A 27593-nucleotide genomic window follows, 5' to 3' on the forward strand; every position below is an offset into this window, starting at 1 on the left:
AAACACTATGAGAGAGGTTTATTATTTTGGAAATTTATAAAATTTCCATTGTCAATTACAGTTTTTCGTATAATATTTAATAGTCCATATAGTTGTTTTACAGAGAGTCATATACTTTAATATACACTTACGTATAATCATATTACAACCACATCTCATATCACTTCTATAAAAGATCTTAAAATATGATAAAGACAAAAATTAACCTTAATTTTATACTTATATTTTGTATACACACCAACCACCAAATAGAAATATATTCCAAAGGCAATTTAAATGTGATTTAACATGATGACGAAACAAGATGGCTGCTCCTGTCTCGGAGCAATTTTGAATAATGCGTACATAACAAGTAGCCATGTATTGCGTTTAAAGTTAACAAGTTTATCGCTTACGAACATCGTCGCTGACCATTCGAGGATATTATGGTTAACTTTAGTCGCCTTTCTAACTCCTTTTATACCCCAGATTTAGCATACAATATGTATGGCTAAACTGCTAAAGGAATTATCAAGATTAGGGTTTTAGTGTAAGCTTGTCATTTTCATGTCGGATTTATTGTAAATGAGGTTTTGTCGACGGCTTCATCATAAATTAACATATAGTTTTGCCTGTCATATGATTGTCGTGATTAAGAATATCCTAAACCCAATATGGTATAGTCTTGTAGTTCAGACAGATTCAACCTACATAGGTAGTGAGTAATGAGTATTTTTTAAGCACATTCATATCCAGCAAAACCATTTCCAAGGTCCTTGCCAAGGTTAGTTACCAAGCTTAGCATCTGGCAGGCGGCGGGCGTAAATACATAAGAGTCTGCTTAATCTTTTTCATTTAATGTTTATATGTTACGTTGATGCGAACAATTACACTTAGCTTAAGCAGATAACAATAGTAAAAATCGTGCATTACTTCATTGAAATTCATCCATAGATTTAGATATCTTTGATTACCACCAAATAAAAATCCGCTACTCTAGATCTACACTAGATCAGTTAGATCTCGAACCCTCTCTTATTTTTTAAGGTGGCTTATTTACTTCTTTAGCTGTATCTGCATTCAATTATTCAAAATTAATTTAATTACCAACACTGCCCAGTTACAATTTATCACATTTCCATAGAATATCATACATTTTATAAATGCTCACAAATGTACAAAATTGGACAACAAATATTATTTACATACAAACTAACGTCTTAACATAGAAACACTTAGCAATCTGTAAAGCTAAAGGAAATACAATAAATTTATATAAACTATATGGCTATTTAAAAGAGACCATAGTGAATGAAAAAAAATTCAAAGTAATTGAAGAATTATTCGTAGTATCCAGATGAAAAGAAAAATATGTCGATTTGGTGTCATATATACCCTCTATTCCAATAGAGTAGCTATTGTTAACAAGTTCCAACTTTCAACTTCCAACGAATATAATGTGCATGTACCAATACCAATCACACCAATCGACTTGGCACAGAAACACACTAACAGTTATTACTTTATCAACAAGCCAAATAGGAGGAATATATTTCCCTTTTTCAAACCTATACCTCTATCTTGCAGTTTGATTGAGGTATTTAATCCGGAATAATCTGACAAATTGTCGGTCAATAGCATTGTTGTGGGCGAAGGTTGGACGGATTGTTCACGCTGAGTGGGTTTGTCGTTTCGGTTATATAGAACAAGGTGAAAGACGCCCTCACTGCCTTCGTCCCTCGTGGAGTGTCAATCAGACGATGCAAAATAATATCGTGATAATCGACTTTGGACTCGTAATACAAATCTCGTTACAATTAACAATTAAATATTGCTTAAAATATTTAATTTTTTCCAAATTTATTTTCTAATATTTATTTCATCATCCCTTTGTTGGTAGAGGGATGATGATGGGTAATGGAAATGTAAAATTTTTTATTGGATAATCGTATTTTAGACAAAATAAATTCTTTGAAAAACTTACCAATCTTTATACCGAGATTATTAGGTATAAATAAATAATTACAGTCTATATGTTTGTAAATAATATTAATCTTAATTTCAAAGTCAAGGGCCAAAGGTCTCTTTAGCTTCTTGATGATAAGAATTGGAAATTGACTTATTTTCTAGACGATTTATAATAATTTTAGATGACATTTTCGGAAAATAATCGAAACTTATTTCTAAAATAATCAATTAACGTTTAACATTGAAAAAAACAAAAGAAAATTAGTTTGTTGTCATTTAAATATGTGTAAAGTATCAAAGTCTCCTTTCAGTGTTTTATAAATTGCGTCGTAAGAAATCTAGACATTAGTATAATGACATTTATTACGTAATTAAAAGATAACCAATGTTGCAAGTGTTAACACACGACTTGATATAACGGCACAATTGTCAATGGGAAGAAAAGTCAGAAGGTCAGTAAGCAGCCATTAAAACGAGATGTAGAACTTGCATCATTTAAAACGGACCAAAAATGAGGGCAAAGAACACAAGCTAGCGGACCGTGGGGAAAAAACGGTTTTTAAAATATTATTTTAGAAATCTTATGTATAATATTTATAAATGACTATCTAATAATAATTTCTGGGTATGTTAAATCTTTCGATCAAGATATGGTACTATTTGGTAATATATGTATGTACTCTTAATAGCGCTATAACTTTATTTTGTACACTGTACTTATCTATTAGATTTGAGTTTTAGTAATGGATATAGAATAGCGATATCAAGACCTCTATAGCCAAGAGTATTTTATATCCGAAAATAAATGTTAATTCCGATATAATTACTTATACAATGTTATAATACTATAATTTCTTTCAATAATATAATTCCACGTTAGAATATTTTCAACCACGTGAGGATATCATAATTGGATGTACAATTATCTTATAAGCGTAGCGTATCGTACTGAAGCGCACGCTACCTCTTCCGCTCGTGCGCTATACTCCGCTCTACGCTTGTGACGCTCATTGTGTAACATTTCTTTTAACGAAACTTAAAGTGTCACGTCAAACTGCAGACAAGACCTCGTAACCCGTAAAATTTAAGTGGGCAGGTATTGTTCGGACTGTCGATCTTTACTGAGGACTGAGCTATAACGATACCCAATGCAGAACGAACGATTGTTTGAACGAATAATGGAATGGAAGCGTTTTGTGCGACATTTAAAGGGTTTTCGTTTTTTAATTTCAACCAGATTGAACTTGATTGCTTTATTTGCGATTCAGAATTGTAAAAGTTGGGTCTATAAAATATTTTTTTTTTTTTTTTTTGTAATCTTATTTATACATAATACTTAAATTACGATACAAAACAAGTCCATGTGTATGAATTTGATTCATATTAAAAACTTATTTTTTTTATTAAAATATTACTCATTTAAATACGATAATATTTTAAAGGTGATATATTAATTTTTATGAGTGGTTACAAATTCCCCAACGTCATAAAATCCAATACAATATTCAGACCTATAAAGCTTTGTCAAATGTAATTTAAATATAGATAAAAGGTAATACTTTCTGTGACCTTTGAAAACAATAACAGACCCGTCAAGCGTATCAAATAACTGTAGGCACTAACGTCGTGTGAGGCCTTGACAGAGCCCGTCCGTCACTCCATCAAACTCGAAACAGGGACTATCGTTGAAATGGTATCGCTATTCAATATGACGCCGTCTAATTTACACATGACCTTTAGTTTTGAATTTTGGTCATATGTAGAAGAATCCGTTAACATAATGGCAGACGTTTCGTCATTGTTTAAAATCTATCATGACTCAGTAAGCCTTAAGCGTAAATTAGGCACCTCATAGTGATTTAAAAAAGATACTCTTCCAAATAGTTTTTATATAAATGACAAAAAAGTAAAAAAAAAACACACTGTTGTCATATTCCAATATTGTAAGCCATTCCGTCTACTACATATGATCATATAATTAATTCTATTTAAATAACTTGAACTCCATTTATGCCATTTATACAAGGTTCTGTGTTCTTGGTGTCAAAATATTCTACAAACTGTTGTAATTACAATTGAATTGTACAATGTGATGTGAGAGACTATTGTCATGGTCATTGTACTGAACTTTTGCACCAATGTTTTGTACGTATCAAGAATTAATACAAAAGGTCATTGCCCCAATATTTTCTCACACAGTAAATGAGATTTTTAGTCACCGTTTTTTAAATATGGAATACCATCGAAGAGTTTTTCCAGGAGTTTTTCCATTGCTCCATAGACACGTTTGTTAGATGCGTCATTTATTGTCTAAGCAATGTAAAGTATTCACAATTTTATCGTGCTAATATAAATCTAAAATTAATTCTAATGTAAATCTATAATCAAATGATAAATTTAAATAAAACTTCCATTTCAATTAAATGCGGATATATTACTAATAACAAAACGCATTATATCCGGATTTAATTGTAAATATACAATACAAACTATTGACAAAAATAATAAAAGAAAACAATATACAATTTAAAATATTTTTTTTACAATAATCATTGCATAGTTTAAAACAAAATCGCTTTTTGTCCCTATATATTATTAAATCTTTAAAACTACGCAATGGATTTTGATGTGTTTTTTTAATAGATAGATACAATTTCGTAAAGAAACACTGATAATTTTAGAAGTTTCTGCTGTGATGTCATACTGCTCCCGTGCGAAGACGGGGCGGGTCGCTAGTATTTTTTAATTTAATATACATTTGCAAATATGAATTTCGAAATAGATCCTGTAAAAAGAAATTATACATACATTTACTTATATTTTGAAATGAAACAATATATTTCATGTTTCACTTTACCGTTTCAATCATTTTATGCAAACGTTGCGTCGAAATTAGAATATTATAATACTATTTTAAATAAATTGTGTTAATGCAAATACGAAATCAGATTTTCAAGATTGTATATATTAATACATAAGCGTAAATGCAGCATGAACCGTTACCTTTAATTATCTTTAACTCGGCTTAAATATAATTCATTAAGAACCACAAAATTAAGTGTTCCGCTCAACGACTCCGGTTACAACTTACAATGGTTAGTTGATATTTAAAATTATAGTATTATATTTCATCGGTTTTATGCGCGTTTGATTTCATATTATCTTATTTTTAATGTAAAGTAATATCACGTAAAAGTTTTTATTTAAAACATAACGTTTTAACCTTTGTTGAAAAAGTACTACTGAGTAACTTGCTTTTTAGGGTTGTCTATTGAAACAATTGGGAAATTTTGGTGATTAATGAAAGTCTAATGTAAATGCTTTTAATCTAATGAAAAACCGTATCTGTGTCAATAGTTTGTTGAAACAATTTTCTTAACACAGTTACATCTATAACAGCTTACATACATACATATATGGGGACACACCCAAAAGCGATTCCTCTTCACTATCGTAAGATATTGTTATATATATGTAAATTTGGAAGTAAGTTGCGTTTTCACAGTGCTGCAATAGCAGCAAATACGAAAAGGATTTATTCCCGGTTATTCGTTAGTAAGTAATAATTAAAGTAACTCCGATTTCGACGCTATTGAAGGACATACAGACCTAAAAATAGCATAATGAACGCAGTGAGTTCCTGAGTTTTATAATCATCAGTCATCTATAAACCCATTAATTTTATAATAATAAACTTTAGCACACATAAAAAACAACTAACAACTAATAACTTTATAACACATGGACGAAAATCTGCCATGTATTACCTACAGTATTACCTACCTTAAATTTGCCTAGATCGGAGGCCTCTATCAAAATCAAAATCAAAATAAACTTAATTCAAGTGGGCTTTTACAAGCACTTTTGAATCGTCATTTAACAATTAAGTGAAGCTACCACCGTTTCGGAAAGTAGACTCTACCTAGAAGAACCGGCTAGAAACTCAGTAGTTACTCTTCTTCAACATTTAAAAAATACAAAGTCATGTTAGTTAATACAATTATTTTAATTAATATATCCTGCCTGGTAGTCAACAGGTATTAATTCCACGATTTTTTATCGTCTACAAAATTTGATATATGCCTTTTTTACCAATGTATTTTTTATAAACGATTTGAATTTACGAAACGGCAAAGTTAACAATGTCTAGTCTAGTATCGAACATTAAAATATATACGAGCTGTTAAGGACTTTGGTCAAAACAGTGTATTCAAGTGATTATAATACACCTATTTGAAACAGTAATATATATTCCCAGATATTTTAATATTTGTCTTTGTTACAAATACTATCGCAATCTTTATACAGTTGACTTCCAGTTTACACCTGACGTGGTCACGAACAAACTGACCCACATACAACAAGACATTTATTTGAATAATATCATTAGCATTATGAGACGCTAAAACGTTGTTTGTTATTCATAAGATTAATTAAAAATATTACGACAGTTTTATTGAAACAATTCGAAATGTATTTTGTATATTATCGTTATAAATAAAGTTGCTTGAATATTTTGTTTCTATTTTGTAAACTATTGAATGATAATAATATTGTCAACATTGCTAATGAAAAGCTTCAAAGCTTATTACACGAAAAAAGTAAAAGTAAAGTAACAGCCTGTAAATTTTCCACCGCTGGGCTAAAGCCTCCTCTTCCATTAAGGAGAGGGTTTGGAACATATTCCACCACGCTGTTCCAATGCGGGTTGGTGGAATGCACATGTGGCAGAATTTCGATGAAATTAGTCAAATGCAGGTTTCCTCACGATGTTTTCCTTCACCGCCGAGCACCAAATGAATTATAAACACAAATTAAGCGCATATGTATAGTGGTGCTTGCCTGGGTTTGAATCCACAATCATCGGTTAAGATGCACACGAAATATTCACAAAATTTTACTTTTGAAAATAAAAAACCCCTAATCATAAATAGATCTTTATTACGTTGTAAAATAACAATAGTTGCATTTCCTACTGTACCTTATTCACTTATATTAAGTACAATGATTTAGTTAAAGAGCGTTTTAATGTCTCGAGATAACTTTCTACAGCGAATAATTCGAATGTCGCCGTACAATTATTATTCTAATTATACGTTTAATTTGAATCATGACTACGAATGTTTCGTTGATTCACGAAAACAATAAATTATGCGAGCAATTTCTCAAGTCTCACGACCTGTGCTCTCTCTTACTAATATATAATAATAAATATACAGAAAAGGACAGATACATACTACTACTACTACATACTTTAACATGAAATAGTTATATTTCTCAAATGTTAGTTATGATTTTTTGATGTTTCACTGAAGGGAAAAAATACAAAACATGGATACACCCTTAATAAAAGTATCTTACAATTTTAGCAACCTTATACATACGCTACACTACGATCTCATCCAGGCAACCATATAAGTGATAACTCATAGCATATGAGTTGGTAGTATTGGTATATGAATTATATAGCATATATTATCAATTGTTCTGCAACATATATCAAATATTTAGTAAGAATACTGCCTGATACATTGACTATTCCACCAACCCGCATTGGAACAGCATTGTGGAATATGTTATAAACCTTCTCCTCTAGGGGAGGGGAGGCTATAGCCCAGTAGGAAATGCACAGGCTGTTGCTGTTACATTGAATTGAGATTCCAATTAAGAAGATAAAGCATTATTTAACTAATTACCCTTTATTTTAAGTAAAGTTTGACATTTTGATAATTCGAACACTTTCCCATGAACAATCGGCCAAAGGAAATCGTTTAACAATGAATGCACAGTCCGTTCCTCTTCGACTGAAGCCATGAAATTGTCGCTTGCAATTTTATTGTTTTGTTTTGGTGATCCAGAAGCGTTTCTATCACTGTAAAATTCTATGGGTGCTATATTTCGAATATTATTGTTTATTATATTTATTTTATTACTTTTTCATTTGAAACTATTTGTCATTTTTAATGCATTGCTGTAAGTATTCTCATAGAGTAATATACATAAAAAAAAGATGCTTTAATATCACAACATACTATGGAAGATGCTCTCAATTAATATCTAATCACATTTACTTACAATAAGTAAGTAAGTACTTACATTAATTTGTTAATGCACTAGCCCACTATGTTTTCTCTTGTAAGTCTCTTTCAGTAGGGTTGCCTGGAAGAGATCACTACTTAGTGATAAGGCCGCCCTTTGCATACTTTTGTAGTGATTTTGATTTTAAGCTTTTTTCTTGTATTTTGTTTATTTTCTGTGTGCAATAAAGCTGTTTATTATTGTTATTACATAAATAAATATAAATATCCACTAATAATATTTCAATTTATATGTATTTTATATTTGTGCGTGTGTCCCTCCGTGTTATCGGAGTATATACATAGGTATATATCTTTGATTTATTTAAAATATATGGTCTGTACTCAAATGCTGCTTATGCAGTTTTATGATTATCAAAATATTTTATTTTGTATACCATAATCGTATTAGAAAACAAATGTTTTATCAGTTAGTTTCGCTTGCTCCTTTTATCTGTTCCTGTAACGTATTTTCCATGGCCGCACATGGTATCGTATTAAAATGGCAGAACTGAGTCCAGTTCCCACATAAACAGGTGCACGTCTCGTCTTACACCGCAGACTCCGACAAAATCATCCCAAACTTTTATGGACGAATGGTTTTTTTTTTAATTTGACGGTCTACAGGTTTCATCGGAATATTGAATAGGGATATAATAAAACTGGTTATCACAAAATTCATATCTACTCTTAAACATTATATAAAGAACAAATCATAGTATACACGTACTATGAAATGAAGGGAAAATATACCTTAAAATGTATCGTCGTTTCGTTTCTTATCTACCTTTCCCTAATATTCTGTGAATTATAGACAAACTTGCGACCCGTCCCGGCTTCGCACGGGTACTTTATATGTATCGTTATAATATGACAACTAATACATAAAATCATTCTAAAACGTAGACTATGTGTTATTCTGATGTATATCTTAGATTACAGTAAAATTTCATGTAAATTCGTCCAGGAGTGTTTTCGTGAAAGAGTAACAAACATACGTAGAACCATCCTCACAAACTTTCGCATTTATAATATAAGTAGGATTTTAAAACGACCAAATCGAAAGGAAAGAAAACGACCAATAATAAATAAAAAATAGTAATAATGGAAATTAGTTTTGAGCATATTGATGACAATTCACCAAAATCTTTATCACTATTCCAATAAGGGATACTGAATCCCACCTGTAACTTTTACGGCAGGGATTTCTACGGAAACAATTGAGTAAAACCCACTGGCTACTTATTTTAACTCCAATCAATACACTGTCTTGGCATGTTTTGGTTTGAATGGTTCCTGAACGGAGTATGAAGGGTACTTCTAATATTGTCAGTCTAAAAAAGTCTTACATTTTAAACACCATGTAATAACGTATTATCACCGTTTATATCATAACGTTTTATTTAGTAACCATAACAATAGGGAAAATAATTCATAGAACTTTTGAATCTATTATTATAGTTTAGTTCTTGCTAACTTTAGCGCACAATAGATATGATCTCATGTTCTCATATTGTTGATAAGAAAGTAAGCATAATTTAATAAATACTGTGGGAATCGTTGGCTACAATATCGCATAATCCATGTGAATATACAACCGTTTCCGTTATTTTTTTTTATAATTTAGTATCGTACAGACAATAAAAGATTAACTTATTAAAGAGGAAAGTCAAAGGTTATTGAACTTTATTTGCTCGATAAACTTTTTTTATGATATTTGTAGGCGGGCAAATGGGCGATATGATGGTAAGTGGTCACGACTGCCATTCCTTATATCACCAATGCGCCATTAACATTTGGAGCTAAGATATTATGACTTTTGCCTATAATTACACTGGTACCCTTCAAAACGAAACACAACAATAACAAGCATTGCTTATTTTTGTTAGAACATATGATAATTGTACCCAGACAGGCTGGACCCATGCCATACCGTCAAGTAAAGCTCATTTTTATTTTATTAATATGCAATTATTGTGAACGCATCAATATTATATCTTATGCTGGATATTGTATTGGATTATAGTGGATAAATTCTTATACTGGAACGTCTAATTAGAAGTTTTAAATTATTACTTAAAAACTTATAAACGGAGTTTCATATATAGCTTTTAAATTTAGACTATTATTAATTTATTTGCTATATTCATTTCATTGTAATGTTTCTTACTTCACAACCAAGAGATACAAACGATCCTTCACTGGTAATCTACTTGAATATCTTCATTCTGTTGGAATATGGTTCTGTTCTTTTCAAACTAATTTATATTATATTTTTTGCTATTAAAAATGACATTAAACCCAGTGTTATATGTATATTAAAAATATGAATAATAATAAAACTGTCTTTTATTGTAAATAAATTGTTAATGTCGATGACTTTTATACAAATAGGTATTGCAATTCGATAGTTGCATGATTTTATTTGCAAATTTTGGTTTATTTGTGTTGCTAGTCTAACTTAATTATTTTTTAAGCATGGGGTGTTAATATATGTGTAAATTTAAGAAAAAATAAATGTAATATACACGCCACATAAAATGTATTTTTTCTATTTAAATTCCTATATGTCGTAGTTACTAGGTTAATGAAATATATTAAGTTGTATAAAAACGCATTCAATGTTTTATATTGTTATATAATACACATTACAAATACAGCACCAGCATGGAATGTGAGTGATGCATGTCATCGACATCAAATATCGTGAAGTAACGTGTAAAATATTTTGCAGATGATGAAGGCGGTCATATCAAGCAAGGATACGAGTCGAGACGGCAGAATGATCTCTACATGCGTCTGGGATTACTGCTGGGGGAGCGACGAGGATCCCGGAACAAATCCCGTGATAGTTGCACGTCACTGGCCTCCTTAGACGCACACACCTTGGCATCCCATAACACAAGTCCTGTAAGTTAATTTCTTATATACACACACATACAAAGACAACACGTGCACATACATTGGCACGTGTGTAAGTGGACTAAGTAGGTCGTATACAATTAGATTTATCTAATTATTTCCAAGTGATGTACATTTTACCTTCACTTGCATTCTGATGACTGATTCCGTCGATTAATATTGACAGCAGCTTATAGTCAAACTAATCAAATAAAATGTAATTCAGGTTTGACAACAAGAGTAGATATCGCTTTATACAAATAATCAATATGCCAATCTCAAGGAGTAGTATATACTTGTGCCAGTAACAATCTTATCGGATTTTTGTTTTAAGGTATCAACGCTAACGGGTTCATCAGAAGTGGATGCAGCAACTCCCATTGGCAGAGACTCTCTCGGCTCCCTCGCGTCCATGTCCTTGTCGGCCGCTAGTAACTGTTCATCATCCAGTCCTGGCAGCAGAAGGCACTCTGTTAATGGTATGTTATATAAAATTGCCAAATATTTTCTAGACTTTTTTTCCAAAAAGGTTATCCAAAATAAGTTCACCTATAGCGAGCCAATAATGAAAAGAGTTCAGCGCATATTATTTTTTTTATAATATGCGCTGAACTCTTTTCATTCGTAAGGGATTGGCTTAGGATAGTTTAAATGTGTATCGATGGTACACCTGCACCTCGTAACTATCGACCGCGTAATGCGTTGTCTTTCCTTTGACATCAAATAATTTAATTTAAGTCATACTAACAATATATTCCAACTTCCTCATATTTTTATGCATATGAATATTATATGACTCATCTTCCATTGTATTTACAATCTGCCATCACCAATTTTGCAAAGCAATAATAATTGATTACATAATTTTACTTCCAGCGTTGCAAAATGGTCGAGAAGAATTGACGCGAATGTCGAGCGGCTTCTTTAAAAACAGAAAGACAGCGGCGAGACGTTCAGCTAGGGTCAGCAGTAAGCAATCTACTACATCTTCAGAATTAAAGAAAGGTACTAAAATATTGATTATTTATATCACACAGAAAATAAAGTTTGATTTCATAAAAATATAAATAAATTAATCGAAGTTTATTTCAAAGTATCATGAATCAGAATTTAAGAATTTGAAACAAATCCAAATTCCATGTAAAGATAGTTTAATGTATTGTTTTTTTTTATAATTATAGTTCACCCCACACCTCAACTGACTCTGCGACCATTATTCTTCGAAGTGCCTTCAAGTGAAAACGAAAATGTCTTCTCTGGAAGGCATTGGTTGATAAGAGACATGGAAAAGGCACTGGCGTCGACGTCGTCTGGTAAGATACTTGAAGTCAGTTAATCAGATATTCCAAATTAACAGTAGTTTCATAATTTTAAACCAAACTTTCATTACAGGTATACTAATATCAGGCTGTCCAGGCACAGGCAAGACAGCCTTAATTCTTCAACTCGTTGAGTACTCGTGCTTCGGTCGTAAAAGAAACTTCGAGTATGAGGAGCTAAGAGAGCAGTCAGATATAAGGGAAGTCTTGCCTGAAGAAGTTGCAGCAGGAATGGTCACTCATTTAGCATCACAAGTCGTCGCATATCATTTCTGTCAGGTACGCCAGACTCGGTATTGTATTCAAAAATGTTTGTTGCTTAATAACAAAAAGTATGTGTGTAACAAAAACCTATTATTTACAGGCTGACAACAACAGCACATGCCTAGTAGGCGAATTCGTCCACTCACTTGCAGCACAACTTTGCCAAGCACCGAGGCTGCAAGCGTACAGAGAATACCTACTAAGCGAACCGCATCTGTTAGCTTGCCTCTCTTTAAAAGAATGCATTGCAGATCCCGATTTGGCTTTCATGAGAGGAATCATAGAACCGCTTATAATTTTGCGAAAAAATGGAAGCATAGATTCAACGAACAGCATAATTCTTGTTGATGGTCTCTGCGAAGCTGAATATCACAGACCAGATCACGGATATACGATCGCTTCTTTTCTAATAAGACACGTTCCTGAAATGCCGTCATGGCTCAAAGTTGTGGCAACTATTAGAACACAATTTCTTGAATTAACTAAACAATTGCCATACACAAGACTGGGTTTGGACGAATCAGACAATGTACATAAGGATTTACTGGAATACTTCAATGCAAGAGTTCAAGCTGCACCCATAATAGAGACGAATATTAAAAGTTCCACCGGAAAAACTGAAGGCGTACATAACTCAGTTATGAAGTTTGCACAATACGTTCTTCATTTGAGCCAAGGGTCTTTCTTGTTCTTAAAACTAATTTTGGATCTTCTTGAAAGAAGTCACATAGTTGTGAAATCAACAAATTACAAAGTTGTACCCATATCACTGGCACAAATATTTTTACTGCAATTCAATTTAAGATTTCCCACCGTACAGTCGTTTGAAAAGGTGACACACATATTGAGTGTTTGCTTAGCTGCCTTATACCCGCTCACTTTGGTAGAAATCTATTATTCGGTCAACTCTTTACTTGTCGACACATTCTTGCCATGGGAAGAATTTTGTCACAGATTTGAAAGTCTTAGCGACTTTCTCGTAAAGCGTATTGATAACACTTACATGTTTTTCCATCCATCGTTCAGGGAGTGGTTAATACGTCGCGACGATAATGAAAGCTCCAAATTTTTGTGTGACTTACGAGCTGGACATTGTGGTATTGCCTTTAGACTATCAAGGGTACAGGCTCCTTTAGACCCAGAAAAATCTATGGAATTAGGACATCACATTCTTAAAGCTCATATGTACAGAAACATGGGCCCGGCACAATTAGGGTTATGTCCTCGAGATTTGCAAGCCAATATGGTCGCTACAAGTTCTGCAAATGTCGGTGAAGCTGTTGCTAACTTAAGGAATATATACACTCCAAATGTGAAGGTGTCACGTCTAATGTTATTAGCAGGAGGGTCGCCAAATCAGATAACCGATTGTCTAGGAAATGCGCCATTATTGTGCATGTACGCTTATCAAGGAATTATATCAATGGTTGGATTACTCATAGAGTTCGGAGCTGATTTGGAAATGACAAACTCTCAAGGGTGTTCAGCTTTATCATTAGCATGTCAAAGAGGTCACACTGATGTCGCTAGAATGTTGATAGCGTCAGGTAAGCTGAAGAAACTATTTTATCGTTAATACTAAAATCCGTTTTATAAGACATTCATAAAGTTAAATATTCAAATTTATTTTACAGGTGCCTCACTAAGTCACACCGATACAGCAGAACAGACTCCGCTCGTTCATGCAGCTAAAAATGGTCATCGAGATACCGTAATTTATCTCTTGGGATGCCAAACAGGAAAAGAGGACAGGAATTCAATAGATATAGACGAGGACAATATAGAACAATTAGTGCCTGGTTCTAGACATGCGCTAATAGCCGCTGCTCAAAATGGGCATTTAGATATAGTAGAATATCTTTTGGATACAGCAGAGTTAATTGTAAGTTTCACAATAATTTTACCAACATCTTCAATGAATACTCGTAGAAAATATAAGAGTAGAGTATATGCCATTACCATTTCGAATATAGAATTTTGGGTCAATGAACTAATTTTATAGTTAATAATCGTAATTATATTTTACAGCCCGACGGTATCTGCCCTGTAACCGGTGAAACCGCTTTAACAGCAGCCTGCTCTACTGGAAACGCTGCTATAGCTGATGCTCTTCTGATCCGAGGAGCCACACCATACTCCTTAAACGCAAGACAAATGTCTCCCTTAGCTTTAGCGGCGAAGAACGGCAGAACAGCTTTAGTACTGAGATTATTAGATTCTGGAGCAGACGTGATGGGATCTGGTGGAAAGAATCCTCTAATATTGGCAGCAGCTGAAGGTCACGCTGAAGTCGTAGAAATGCTTTTAGAACATTGTAAGTTTAAATTTTTTATTAATATTTCATTTCACATTTGATGAGTAGTACTTTTTTACCTATGTGGTAATACGCGTACAAATATATTTATATGATTTGAGATGTGCAACTTGTTTTATTTTTTCCTCAGGTGCTGATCCGGATGCAGTTGATGCTGATGGTATATCGCCACTAGGATGGGCAAGTCTACGATCCAGAATACCGACAATACAAGTGTTGTTAGACAAAGGAGCAACAATAGGTCAGTAAATTGAATTATCAGATGTAAATAATAACATGAATGTAATGTTACTGTAATGATAAAACATAGGTACATTTTTAAATTGCCATACTTATAATTATTATGTATAAGACTTAACTTTATTTTCAATATTACAGATCAACCAGATGGAAGCGGTAGGACGCCGTTAGGCCTCGCTTGTGGAGGTCCGGCTGAATTAGTAGAACTGTTGTTAGAACGCGGAGCATCTCTGGAGAGAGTCGATCATAGCGGACTGAGGCCTTTAGACAGAGCTATTGGACAACGGAATGTTCCTGTAAGTAACATGTTTATATCTTTACATAAATATCTTAAAATTTAGAGCATCTGTTTGTGTAAGCGTGGAATTAATACCAGTTGACTTCCAGGCAGGATATATTAATTTAATAATTGTATTAACTACATGACTGTATTTTTTTAAATGTTGAAAAAGAGTAACTACTGAGTTTCTTGCCGGTTCTTCTCGGTAGAATCTACTTTCCGAACCGGTGGTAGCTTCACTTAATTGTTAAATGACGATTCAAAAGTTGAATAAAGTATACTTTGATTTTGATTTTGATTTTATGGAATGGATATGGACATACACATGGCACAAATATCAAAATAATATTTTTTACAATTTTTATCTGTGTGTCTGTCTGTTTGTTAATATAAGGACTTATATATTTAATGATATTGTGGTTATTTATTTATTACAAATCTATTTAATTTCTAGGTGGTCAATTGCTTTTTGAGAAAAGGGGCTAAACTCGGTCCCACGACATGGGTAATGGCAACAGGCAAACCAGAATTTATGTAAGCTTTTTTTTATTCAATTTTTAAATGAAATTAATATTTTAAAATGAAGTCGTAGCAACGTTCTGTTAATGTAAAAACGATTTTCTTTTGTCTTTAAATATTCATAGCAAAGATTTTGAGTACTTATATAAAAACAATTGCAGGCTAATACTCCTAAACAAGTTGCTTGAAGACGGGAACATGCTGTACCGTAAGAACCGTCCGTCCGAAGCCGCTCACCGCTACCACTACGCGCTCAAGAAGATCAATCCGCTCATCAGCGACGAGGGCCTGACGACGCCTTCCACTCAACCTGTCCCACACGAACACGTGTCTGCCTTCGTGCAATTGAAAACCAACCTCTTGCTCAACATGTCTAGGTGTAAGAGGAAACTTAATGTAAGTATCGTTTAGCATATTCAATTAATCGTTTAATATACAGATAATATATAGATAATAATAACGTACCAATCAGCGTGCGAGATGCATTCCGTTCTACGCAAGTTCACAATGTGACCACTTCCCATCGGTAGATTATAATATAGCGAAAAATAATGCGTTAAATCTCAAACATATTTCACGGTTCACAATATTTCGACAGTTTACAATCTGTTTGTAATCTTAAACTTAAACTTTAATCAATTGAAATGCTAATGCAATAAAAATATTTGTATTAATGTACAATCAAATATATATTTTTTTATTTATTATTTAGATTTAAAAAATTGTAATGAGTATAATTGATACAACAGGAACCATCAGAGGCATTGGATCTGGCGGCGCGCGCTTCCGTGCTGCGGCCCAACGCCTTCGAGTGCTCGTACGCGATGGCGCGCGCCATACTGGCGCTCAACAAGCCCTCCGACGCCTTGCCCCACGCCCGCCGAGCCCTGCTCCTAGCACCTTCCACGGACATGTCCGCCATGAGGACTCTGAAAGCCCTCCAGCAAGAAATCCTGACGAGGATCAACACTGGGACCCACAATCTAAACGCCGAAACGCGATCGATGAGAAACTATGATAGCATAAGTCTGAACATGCCGTAAGCATCTCCGCTCCGATGTCGTACAAATTGATCAACTTATATAAATTTTATTATTATATAAAGATTTGATACAACAGTGACGTTCGTATTGGCTCCGATGTTCCTCAATGATGTGGTGAATAAATCGATAGTAAAATTTTGTGATTGTTGCATTTAGGTTTTGATTTACGAATTGATGATTTAAAAATTGAAAATAAAAATAAAAATGTATGTTCGTATTGTGAATACCGTTCGTTTGTTGAACTATACACGTATGTATAAGTCTTATACAATTCGTATTGAATCCCGTTGCGTGAAATATATTATATGCTTGTATAATTTACTTATATTAAATAATAATATTTCGTTTCATATTTCTTTGTGTATATGTAAGATCTATTATTAGTGCTGGCACATTCATGTTAGCGTAAGTGCGTTTAAAAAGTTGTTTTATTTTTTTTTAAACAACTGTTGAGTTTTCTCAAATTTTAGTTTTAGTTTCATAATAGACAATAACAGAATATTCTCGATCAAAGTACATGTTTCTGTAAATAAGTATTATTTCTAATTGTATTTTAATACATGGAAATGTATAGTTTAAAAAAATTTAGTTTTTATTGACTCGAATATAAAAAAACCTAAAATTTTGGCTTGCCTTATGTTATCTGTCGTATTTTTCGTAACTCATTTATTCGATTTTTAAATTTGACATTGAAATATGGAATTACATATAAGTTATTAGAATGGACTTAATGTAGACGTTATTATTAGTATTTTTTTGTTATTATTGTTAAAAAAATAGTCTTGAGTAAAACTCGCGTGCCCATTTTCTTGCTTTATTTTAATTTATTACTTATATTTTAGATAAAAAAATAAAATCTTAATGTATTGAAAAAACAAAATGATATCAAAATTAATATCTTGTGTGGTTTTGAATGTAACTATTATATAGCGTGTTTTAATTATTTATTTTACGGATGAAATTACAAATATTTTTAACAAATTATTAATCGTATCCGATTTCAACGGAATTTGTGAAATCGAAGTTTTATAAAACTTCTCTATGGAACTATTTACAATAAACCAATCTTTTCGAAATTTATAAGACTGAAAAAAAATTGCAGACCCACATTGCTACAGATTATTGTAATAAAATGTAGGATTTTAAGAATAATTATAAGTACAATAGTTTCTGTGACAGTATATATAATAACTATAAATACACATATTGCTTCGAAACTTTGTTTTATTTCTTATTTTATAAAACTTTAAGATATTTTAATAGATCAACTATGTATACCATGCTTACATTCCACACTCAAAAGCAAGGAAAATATAAAGAGTTTCACTAAATAAAGAATGAAGGCTAAGAGCTAGAGCCGAGATGGCCCAATGGTTAGAAAGCGTGCATCTTACCCGATGATTACGGGTTCAAACCCAGGCAAGCACCACTGAATACTCATGTGCTTAATTTGTGTTTATAATTAATGTCGTGTTCAGCGGTGAAGGAAAACATCGTGAGGAAACCTGCATGTGTCTAATTTCATCTAAATTCTGCCACATGCGCATTCCACAAACCCGCATAGGAACAATGTGGTAGAATATGTTTCAAGTTTTCTCCTCAAACGAAGAGGAGGCCTTAGCCCAGCAGTGGGAAATTTACAGATTTGTTGTTTGTTGTTGAAGGCTAATAAAAACAATTTGATATTTTAAATATTTTATTCTAAAAAATATAAATCACTTTTAAACATCATCGACAGACGTATCTTTTTCACTCTTATCAAGCTAAATTATACATTATTATTATGTATATTATATATATACCTATACTTTCAGGTTATGATCTAAAAATATCTTAATTTTCGCATAATAAAATCTCTAGTCAATTTAAAGTACTAAATAATCTTTATCTCATAAAATGTTATTAGATATAATTATAGTTCGAAAAACATAGCGATATTTTTGTAGATCACGATCTGAAAATACCGTCATTGTGAAGGGAATTTATAAAAACTGGACCTTCAGTCATTCGAGCGTACACTGGTTGAATAACTAAAATTTTCTCCGTTGGTTTCACATCTATAAGTTTTACCGGTGGAACATTTCCATCAGCCAAAATTCCAAAATCATACAAAGGATTTCTCTTTTTAAGAGTTATTCGATTTTTTTTCGTATCTCCTGACGTAGAAAGTCTCTGCTTAAATGTGTCCAAATCCGACAATCTTCTTATTTTTCTCATTAGGCCTGTACACTTTTCGTCGTTTTTAAATTTTAAATATGGACAACTCTGAAATTACCAATTTAATTTAAAATCATCAAAGCATTGATAAATAATTGTGTTTAGTTGTTAATAAAAATCATTAAATTATCGATGGTCTATTCTAATCATAAAATCGCATTCCTCCGCATAGCATGCCCATACCATGATAACATAACTTCTCGGCTATCAGTGCCAAATGCATGGCATATCATAGAACAATAAATAATCTGCAAATCTCTATTCATTTGGCACAAATAGGTTCTGTCATAATATAAACATTATACATACAACAGACTTCATTGGAGCAGCGTGACTATTATTGACTAATATCCAAATTAACCAACATACTAATTAAACGTGCTATTAAAACCTTAATGGTCGAAAAACTCTTTTTGTTTGATATTTTAATATTGATAATTAGTAGACGAAATTCAAATAAAAAAGTAAAGATGACAGCTACAAAACTTACCGTAAACATAGAATCGATTAAATTTAGAAGCTTTCTCGAAGTACTACAGTGGTCCCTATATAACGGTGCTATATCAAAAACATTTTTGTACATATCTTCAAATAGGGGAGGAAAATCATCCGAATATAATCTGATACTGTTCCTCATCTTAAAACGATCAATAAATCCGTACTTATTTAGAACATCCATCTTCTTCAGAAGACACTTCGATGATTCTGTTGAATGTTTACACTGAAAGTTTTGAAAATTTGTAAACTTTTTGAAAGGTGAGTGACCCAATGTAACAGCAGGTTAGCTGTAACGGCAGCTACAGACACATACACAACGGGTTGCTAGAGCGCTATATAAAGTGCATCCTTCACATATACATAAGGAATGGTTAATATTTCATAATATAGTTGGTAGAAAGGAAATTTGTACTCAAGCAAGTATAACACATTATTTAAATAAAAAGACTTACATTCATAACGTCGCTCCAAGTTTTACTCTTAACAGCTGGTTCTGCGACGTAATCTAGTTTGTAGATCATGTTTACTCCACATTCAGAACTTATTCTCGAAGGTATGAAATTGGGTACGTCGCAGAATTGACGACGATGTCTCTGAATAATTAAATAATATATTAATGTAGCTGCAATTGGCCATTTGGACAAAAGACATGGATGGCTTATTTGGTTAAAGTTATATATATGGAATATACATGTATTTACATTGGAATCATCTCAACAGATCACGTTTAAAACATCCACTAAAATGTTGAAGTTAAATAATGATTCAGTTATATTCAGATATTAGCGTCATGCACTTGAAGCATTTATGAAATGAATATTAAAGTTTTGCAAACAATCTAAATAATCGCAATCAGGGACATATTAATTAAAGAAATGAGGTTATGATAGTTTTTACATTAGAGAAACATGATTTTATATGGCGGTTAATATTATTTACTACGCTGGATAATATTGTCACCATTCCCAAGTTCACATCTTAATCGGTTACAGTTTTATTATCAACAGGAAGATGTGACGATAAAGATTGTCCACATTTTGAACCAAACTGAAAAACAAAACACTAAAACAAAATTCATTAAAGTAATACCAGTGAATGCATCGCCTTTCATAATCATTATAATATACCGAGTATGTTATAATTCCTTTTCATCAGATCATTTTATAACACACACATACATAATATGCATTAAATGGAATTAGTAATTCATCACCGTATTTGTGATTATTTAAAGAATTATCATACTAAATTAAGATAAAATCCATGAACTCGTAAGGTATATAGTTTTAAGAATTGAACCCATGAAAAAAGAAACTTACTGGTCTATATTTTGAAGAGCTTATCTGGCAAATCACTCCATCTTTCACTGAAGTGGAATGTCTGAAAATCAGAGAATGAATTTCAACTTATTATTTAATGTTATTAGTTAAGATACTTTACTTGGTGGTAGGGCTTTGTGCAAACCCGTCTGGGTAGGTACGAAACACTCATCAGTTATACTACCGCCAAATATCAGCACTCAGTATTGTTGTGTTCCGGTTTGAAGGGTGAGTGAGCCAGTGTAACTACAGGCACAAGGGACATCTTAGTTCCCAAGGTTGGTGGCACATTGATGATGTAAGGAATAGTTAATATTTCTTACAGCGTCATTGTCTATGGGTGATGGTGACCACTTACCATCAGGTGGCCCATATGCTCGTCCACCAACCTATACTATAAATATATACATTATGTATATATTTAATTTTATTATACAAAGTTTTATTATTATATAGCACTTACTTGCAAGAATCATTACTATTTACAACGGGACAATTCTGAAACAAAAAGTTATTCGAGTTTATTTTCATTTTGTACATTATTTAATATCCTCAATGAATAACAATAATCAATATACATACATTATATTTATATCTTACCATCTTTTATTGTTTAAATCGTAAAATTTTCTTATAATTATATTTGTTTCGTATATTATAAACAGAATTAGTATCTCTCTCGTATGGAGCTTCCAATAATGAAAACCTACAGGAAATTGGAGGATTTCAAGCAAATCAATACGTATACATTAACAGCCTGTAAATTTGCCACTGCTGGGCTAAAGCCTCTTCTGCCTTTGAGGAGAAGGTTTTGGAGAATATACCACCACGCAGGTGAAATTTCATTGAAATTAGACCGTCGAGCTCGACATGAATTATAAACACAAATTAAGCAGTTGCTAGCCCGGGCTTTGAACCCGCAATCATCGGTTAAGATGCATGAGTTCTACCATGGGGTAATTACAGTTCATTTGGTCGCTAAGCCTTAGTCACAGCAAAATACATTTTTAAATTTTCACTTTGTCATTAATTTTGAGCTGAGATGGCCCAGTGGTTAGAACGCTTATCTTTCATAGGCCTAGATCAGCTGAGGGACCACAACCGACGAGTAGGTAGCAGTGGTGGCACCTATTCTGACGAACTTGTACGAAAGCACTTGTAATCATTTGGATCTCGCTTAAAAGTTATGACATTTAGATACATGCAAAATAGTTTGTGTGTATTGTGTGGTTGTGTGTAGGAAAGCATATAGGGTATGTGACTGGTTTTTAAAATCCATTTTATATTATTTAGCAGAGGTTAAGGGACCCAGTAAAAGTCGATTTTTTTAATTTCTAGTACATATTTGCCGAAAAATATCGTATTAAAATTCCATATAAAAAAACCATATAAATAACGCGCGAAAACGATACTTGGGCAATATGGCGCTACAATGGGGTCGGTGACGTCACTTTGCTGTATTTTAATCTGTGGTACATATAGTAGAAAAGCAAGGTTTACAAGAAAGTGACTTCATCATAAGCCCAGCCAATCAGGAGCGTTTTGTGTCACGTGACAAACGTTTGAAAAAATGCATTTTTATTTATTGATTTTTGAATAAATTAAGAATTATTTTCAAGTTTCGTTAGTAAATAACCATTTTTAAACTTATAATATACACTTATTACAATAATTCACGATTTATTTTTCGGATTGTTAAATAGCCTATTCTACTAAAAAAATGTAAATAATTTTATCGCAATCGAATCAAAACATTATCCTTGTCGTTGAAACGTTTTTCTATTCCATGAACACAACGATCGTTGCAGTTCATTCGAAGCTGTATCGGAATTGACTCGGGAACGTATACATAAGAACTAGTTACATATTCATAAAGTTGACCCTAACATCTTACCTCAGTGAGTATATCAAAAGTACACGCCAATATTTTGTTGATTTCGCAATCGAATTCATATCCAATTATCGGTTTGTTCAAGCACTGAGTGACGACCCTCGCTTTGGACTTGCTCCATTCCGGATGTATGTCTGTCATGTTATCCAATAACTTCGAAAATGCATCCTTATCCACAACTCCTTCGGATATAATATTTAGCTTACTGAACACGCAGTTTTGTTGTTCGCACTGAAAACAATCTCAAAATAGATAAAATTTACTCTAAATAATCTTATTATTTGAAAACATTTGTCAACTTACGGATATAGGTACGATTTGAACGTCCCTACTATTCAGAGACCTCTGTGTCTCAGTTGTAGTCAAATATTCAGTGTTATTTACAATCGTTATTCTTTTGTCATCATCCCATTTCAATTTAAAATTGCATTCGGTTCGCCATTCGTTTCGTATAAAGCCATTCATATCACAGCAGTCTAAGGGATCGATTGGCTAAAAAAATACTTGACAGCATATAAAATATGTAAATTACATCACTTTATAATTAAATAAAGAAAAATTAATACTTTCCTTTAAAAAAAGAAAAGAAAAAATATTTTCTTATTACCTCCTCATATTCATTGAAAATAAAATTGTCTATGTTTGGTTTATTTTCAGAATAAGTTGTTGCGAGTGTTGCCTGCAATAAATAATTACTTTTACAAGTTTATTATAAATCTATCAGTGTTCATTTAAAAATATACTACCTATATTAAAATATACTAAATGTATTGACTATATTACAAAAATCCGATTTATAATTTATTTGTTTAGTCTGCAGAATTAGCAGTAAGATGCTAGGAAATTGATATCGTGACACTCCCGTGCCGCAAAAGCACGGGAAACCCTCGGTCCTGTGATTACATGAGAATTGCGAATTTAAATCTCCTTGTATTCGTACACATGCTCCCGGATTTCAATGCTGTGACTGAAATTCGTGTAGAAAGGTACAATACTGTTTTCAAATTACATTTAATAATAGCATATGGTACTTATAACATTACGGAATTCTTGACATGGACTCATGACATTACTCAATTCTGTTTTCTCTTTACTTAAGCCTGTAAGAATACCTGTAGTAATCCTGCTCGAAATCTACGGTCCCTTGTACACGTTATGATTAAAAAAATTATAAATAAATTTATTAATTTGTTACCTTTTCTGTTATATGAGATAAGGGATCATATTTTTTCTGTGTCATAAATACATGATAATGGATCAGATTCTTAAAACCGCATTCCTTTAATGTACTGTTGAACATCGAGGGCAAATCGCAGCATTTGTTGTTGAAGTACTTGAAACAAACAAAAGTATTTATAAAATTCTAATATCGATAAGATTTTAAATTAACATTGTTATTTTTATTACTAAAGTTATTAAGTTCTCGTGAACAAGACATTCGTAGATAATGTCGAATCGAGCTCCACCGAATAAAAATAAAAAACATGGTAAACATCCCGAAATAATAATTTCAGTAATTCTTATATCGACTTTGAATAACTCATTATAATATGTGTTTCAGACTTTTTCAGAATTTACTTTCTTATCGAAGACGTTAAAGTGTCCAAATACTTGTGAATGCGTTCGTTATTTCTCGAATAAGGAAATTTGTTTTTGTTCAGACGGTATGTCATTCAAACTTTAGTTTTCAATATTTGTATTTATAAAAGCATAGTTATCTCAAATGAGACACGTTAAAACGAGTAAAGCTGTGCGTCTATTTTCAAGTAGAATATTGATGTTTTATTTTTACTACGGCGACGAACTTTAAAAAATGCTTATTCAAAATACTAGCACCGTTTTCTCTCTCTTTTCGAACATTCCTTCTTTAATTCTTAATTAAAATCAAATTACTTTTCCAAATAAATATTTAAAACAATTTAGAACACAAAAAAGCATTCTATTTATCATAATTATTACTTCAATTCACTTACATTTCTCATAAACACCTCAGGTCTTCTTTCAACTTGCAAATTCTTCTCAAAATCATTATACCGGCTGTAAGATTACAAAGAATTAAGTAGGTAAGACACTCATATTGAATTTTAGATTAAAGATATTTCTTAATGTATTTTTTTTATTAGGAACAACGGTAGATAATATGTATTTTTCTAATTATGTTTATTATTCTAAATTCAAAAATGAAAAATCGAATGTTGTTTTTGGTAAATTAAAGTCACAAGGATCTAAGAGAGTACTTAGATAATGTCATTCAATACATTGAATGGTACTTTTACCTCTGTGAAAACAGGTAAGTAGCGTCGGATACAGCAAGTGATTGAAGTGTGGCACATGCGTCTTCCTTTCTCCAGTATTCGGCAGGACAATTCTAAACAATTTATCAATGAAATAAACGGAACACGATCGAGGGGAATACAAATTTAACTTAAAATTGTGTATTTTAATATAACAATAAAAAAGAAACTAAAGAAAATTCATTTTGAAGAATATAAAATGGGTAAACTCATAAAAACAAATAAGAACTTGTGTATTCACTAGCAGCATGCACTACCCATAACCCTTCATCGGTATATTCGACTTCAGCTGAAATTTTTCGAGGTTTATTAAAAAGTCTAAACGTACCTTATTTAATTGATCGACAATGCAGTGCATCAGCGCTTGTCCAGGGCAAGCTTTATTGTACACCCTTGGTGTATTCTCGTAACAAACATCCAATGCAATATTGACAACATGCTGCCAGTCTTCAGGTAAATTACTTCTTAAGAAATCTCCGTACTGCTCTTTTGATTGTAAAGCAGCTAGATTAAGTTTCTCATTAAAACAGCTCCATTTTTGACACTAATGAGAGGAAAATTGTACAACCTATTAATATTATAAGCTTAAAAGTCTGTCTGTCTGTCCTACTCTGTGGCGCTTAATAAATAACAAAAACTTTTTGTTTATTTGTGTAATATGACAAGTAGGTATTTGATACTGCAAATCGAAGTCGAAAAAAAAATTAGTATTTAAATTTAATTGATATTTATAAATGTAAGCAAAATATACTGACCAAGCGGTTACCACCTATGTACAATTTGGCGTCGATTTGAACGTATACCTAAAAAAGAAGTCACAAAAAAAGGTTGAATATATGTATCAATAAATTCTCAATACTATCGAGGTACCTATTAAGGTCTTAAAAAAAAGTATAATGATGAAATACATAAAAGAGAGATCTTGTAATATATTTTTTTATTTAAAATGTTGTAAACTCATAACTACTGAGTTTCTTGACGATTCTTTTAACAATTTATTAAATGGGTATAGACTATGAGATACATTTCATACATTATGAATAGAATGGTGGTAAAATTACTACGTTAAATCTGTAGCATTTTCTTTTATATTTTACAGTAATCTAGAAGGCTTATGACTAAGGTCTGTTGGAGGACTTTGTTAGAATAAATAATGTATGTCGAACTTAGTAATGTAACAATAACTTAAAAGTGATAACAATAGGTACTATGGCCTCGCTTATTCCTTCATCATCATTATTCAGCCAATCGCATTGCAAGACCTCTCCGATGATGCGACACGAAATGTATAAAGAACATTTGATTCTACGATCCATAAAAAGAAACTTTTTATACGTGCCTTTATACTTTAGTAAAAAAGCTGAATTAATGAAAAATATTCTGTCTTTACTAAGAATTAAAGATCCATCAGCATCAATAAAAGTATCAAAAAAAATATACATAAATTAAAAAAAAAATTAATCCTCCAAGTATATTCTAGAAAATTGTGATTTAAAAGTATTTATGGCCATGTATACATTCAAATAATCAATACTACCCTTGTGAGATGAGACGTTTTGTTTTTTAAGTACTAGATTTACTTAAAATAGATGTAGAAGAAAAATCAATACTACCCCCCATTTACCAAATCTACGGTTTATAGTGAGTACCTAAGTAGCAAGTGTAAGCAAATAAGTAAACATATCTGTGCAAAAATAAAGAAGCACAGGATGAACTTTTGTGTTACACTCATATTAGTCAACAATAATAATATTTAGAATATTGTTTTCCCAAGTTCCCGTGATAACGAAGACAGTGTAAACAAAAAAATATGTTTTAACAAAAACATTATAAGAAACTTGTTATTTTAAGTATTTGTAAATGACACTATTAATAAATATTTTATTAAGACAGTGAAAAAGCGCAAATAACTACGTAACGTTATTTAAACATTACATTATTTTAACTTTTACATTTCAACATATGAAATTTCGTTAGTATTTTAAAATCACAAATGTTATATAATTAAAATGTTTTGTTTAATTAAAAAATATCTTACCAAAAACAAAAGCAACAATAAACACCGCATGTCTGTATCATTTCACAACGAGTACTAGTCGATAAGGAAATCTTAATTTATTGATCTCGTTACAGGTCAACTGATAACACCAATTCTTGTACATATTTATAGGTTACGCTTATAACTTTTAAATGTAATCATAGTCGTCATTAATATACGCCGGACAAAGATGCTTCCTTGCATACCCTTATTATCCTTTTCCACAATGTACCATAACTTCATGCCACATTGGAACGTAGCTAAAGTTGCCAGAAATGTTATGTTCTTAACTTTGTTAACTTATTTACCGCTTTCTTCGAAGATGACGCAATAGCGGTCGATTAGAGTCGCAATCTCAGAATATTTATCAAGGACAATAAAAAGTACTGGTCTACCTAAGAAGTCTTTTTTTTTGGTCTTTGTAAATCAGAA

General features: G+C 32.0%; 2 protein-coding genes across 5 annotated transcripts in view; one reads left to right on the plus strand and one right to left on the minus strand.

The window, feature by feature from the left end:
• LOC124543595 (protein TANC2) overlaps positions 1–18101 on the plus strand; it is a 176959-nt gene extending 158858 nt beyond the window's left edge. For 2 of the 4 annotated variants that reach the window (XM_047121844.1, XM_047121843.1), the window contains 13 exons: positions 10759–10934; positions 11260–11404; positions 11802–11930; positions 12107–12238; positions 12318–12523; positions 12609–14055; positions 14143–14390; positions 14537–14822; positions 14953–15063; positions 15201–15358; positions 15797–15876; positions 16023–16257; positions 16611–18099. In XM_047121844.1, coding sequence (XP_046977800.1) covers positions 10759–10934; positions 11260–11404; positions 11802–11930; positions 12107–12238; positions 12318–12523; positions 12609–14055; positions 14143–14390; positions 14537–14822; positions 14953–15063; positions 15201–15358; positions 15797–15876; positions 16023–16257; positions 16611–16904 — 3647 coding nt within the window. In that variant the 3' untranslated portion in view covers positions 16905–18099. Of the gene's footprint in view, positions 1–10758; positions 10935–11259; positions 11405–11801; positions 11931–12106; positions 12239–12317; positions 12524–12608; positions 14056–14142; positions 14391–14536; positions 14823–14952; positions 15064–15200; positions 15359–15796; positions 15877–16022; positions 16258–16610 lie in introns of all 4 variants that reach the window. The other 2 variants (XM_047121840.1, XM_047121841.1) reach the window with 2 other exon arrangements.
• Positions 18102–18847: 746 nt separating this feature from the next.
• Positions 18848–27251, minus strand: LOC124543825. Its single transcript, XM_047122147.1, has 14 exons — positions 27162–27251; positions 25879–25926; positions 25452–25667; positions 25106–25197; positions 24803–24866; positions 24025–24162; positions 23437–23508; positions 23133–23321; positions 22833–23060; positions 21402–21436; positions 20939–20999; positions 20072–20212; positions 19612–19842; positions 18848–19169 (listed from the first exon to the last, which is right to left on the minus strand). Exons 1-14 carry the CDS (start codon positions 27189–27191, stop codon positions 18852–18854), a joined length of 1863 nt encoding a protein of 620 aa, XP_046978103.1. The 5' UTR covers positions 27192–27251; the 3' UTR covers positions 18848–18851.
• Between the last annotated feature and the right edge of the window lie 342 nt (positions 27252–27593).

The sequence above is a fragment of the Vanessa cardui genome, chromosome 3 (assembly GCF_905220365.1).
Source record: "Vanessa cardui chromosome 3, ilVanCard2.1, whole genome shotgun sequence".
NCBI classification, from domain to species: Eukaryota; Metazoa; Arthropoda; class Insecta; order Lepidoptera; family Nymphalidae; genus Vanessa; species Vanessa cardui.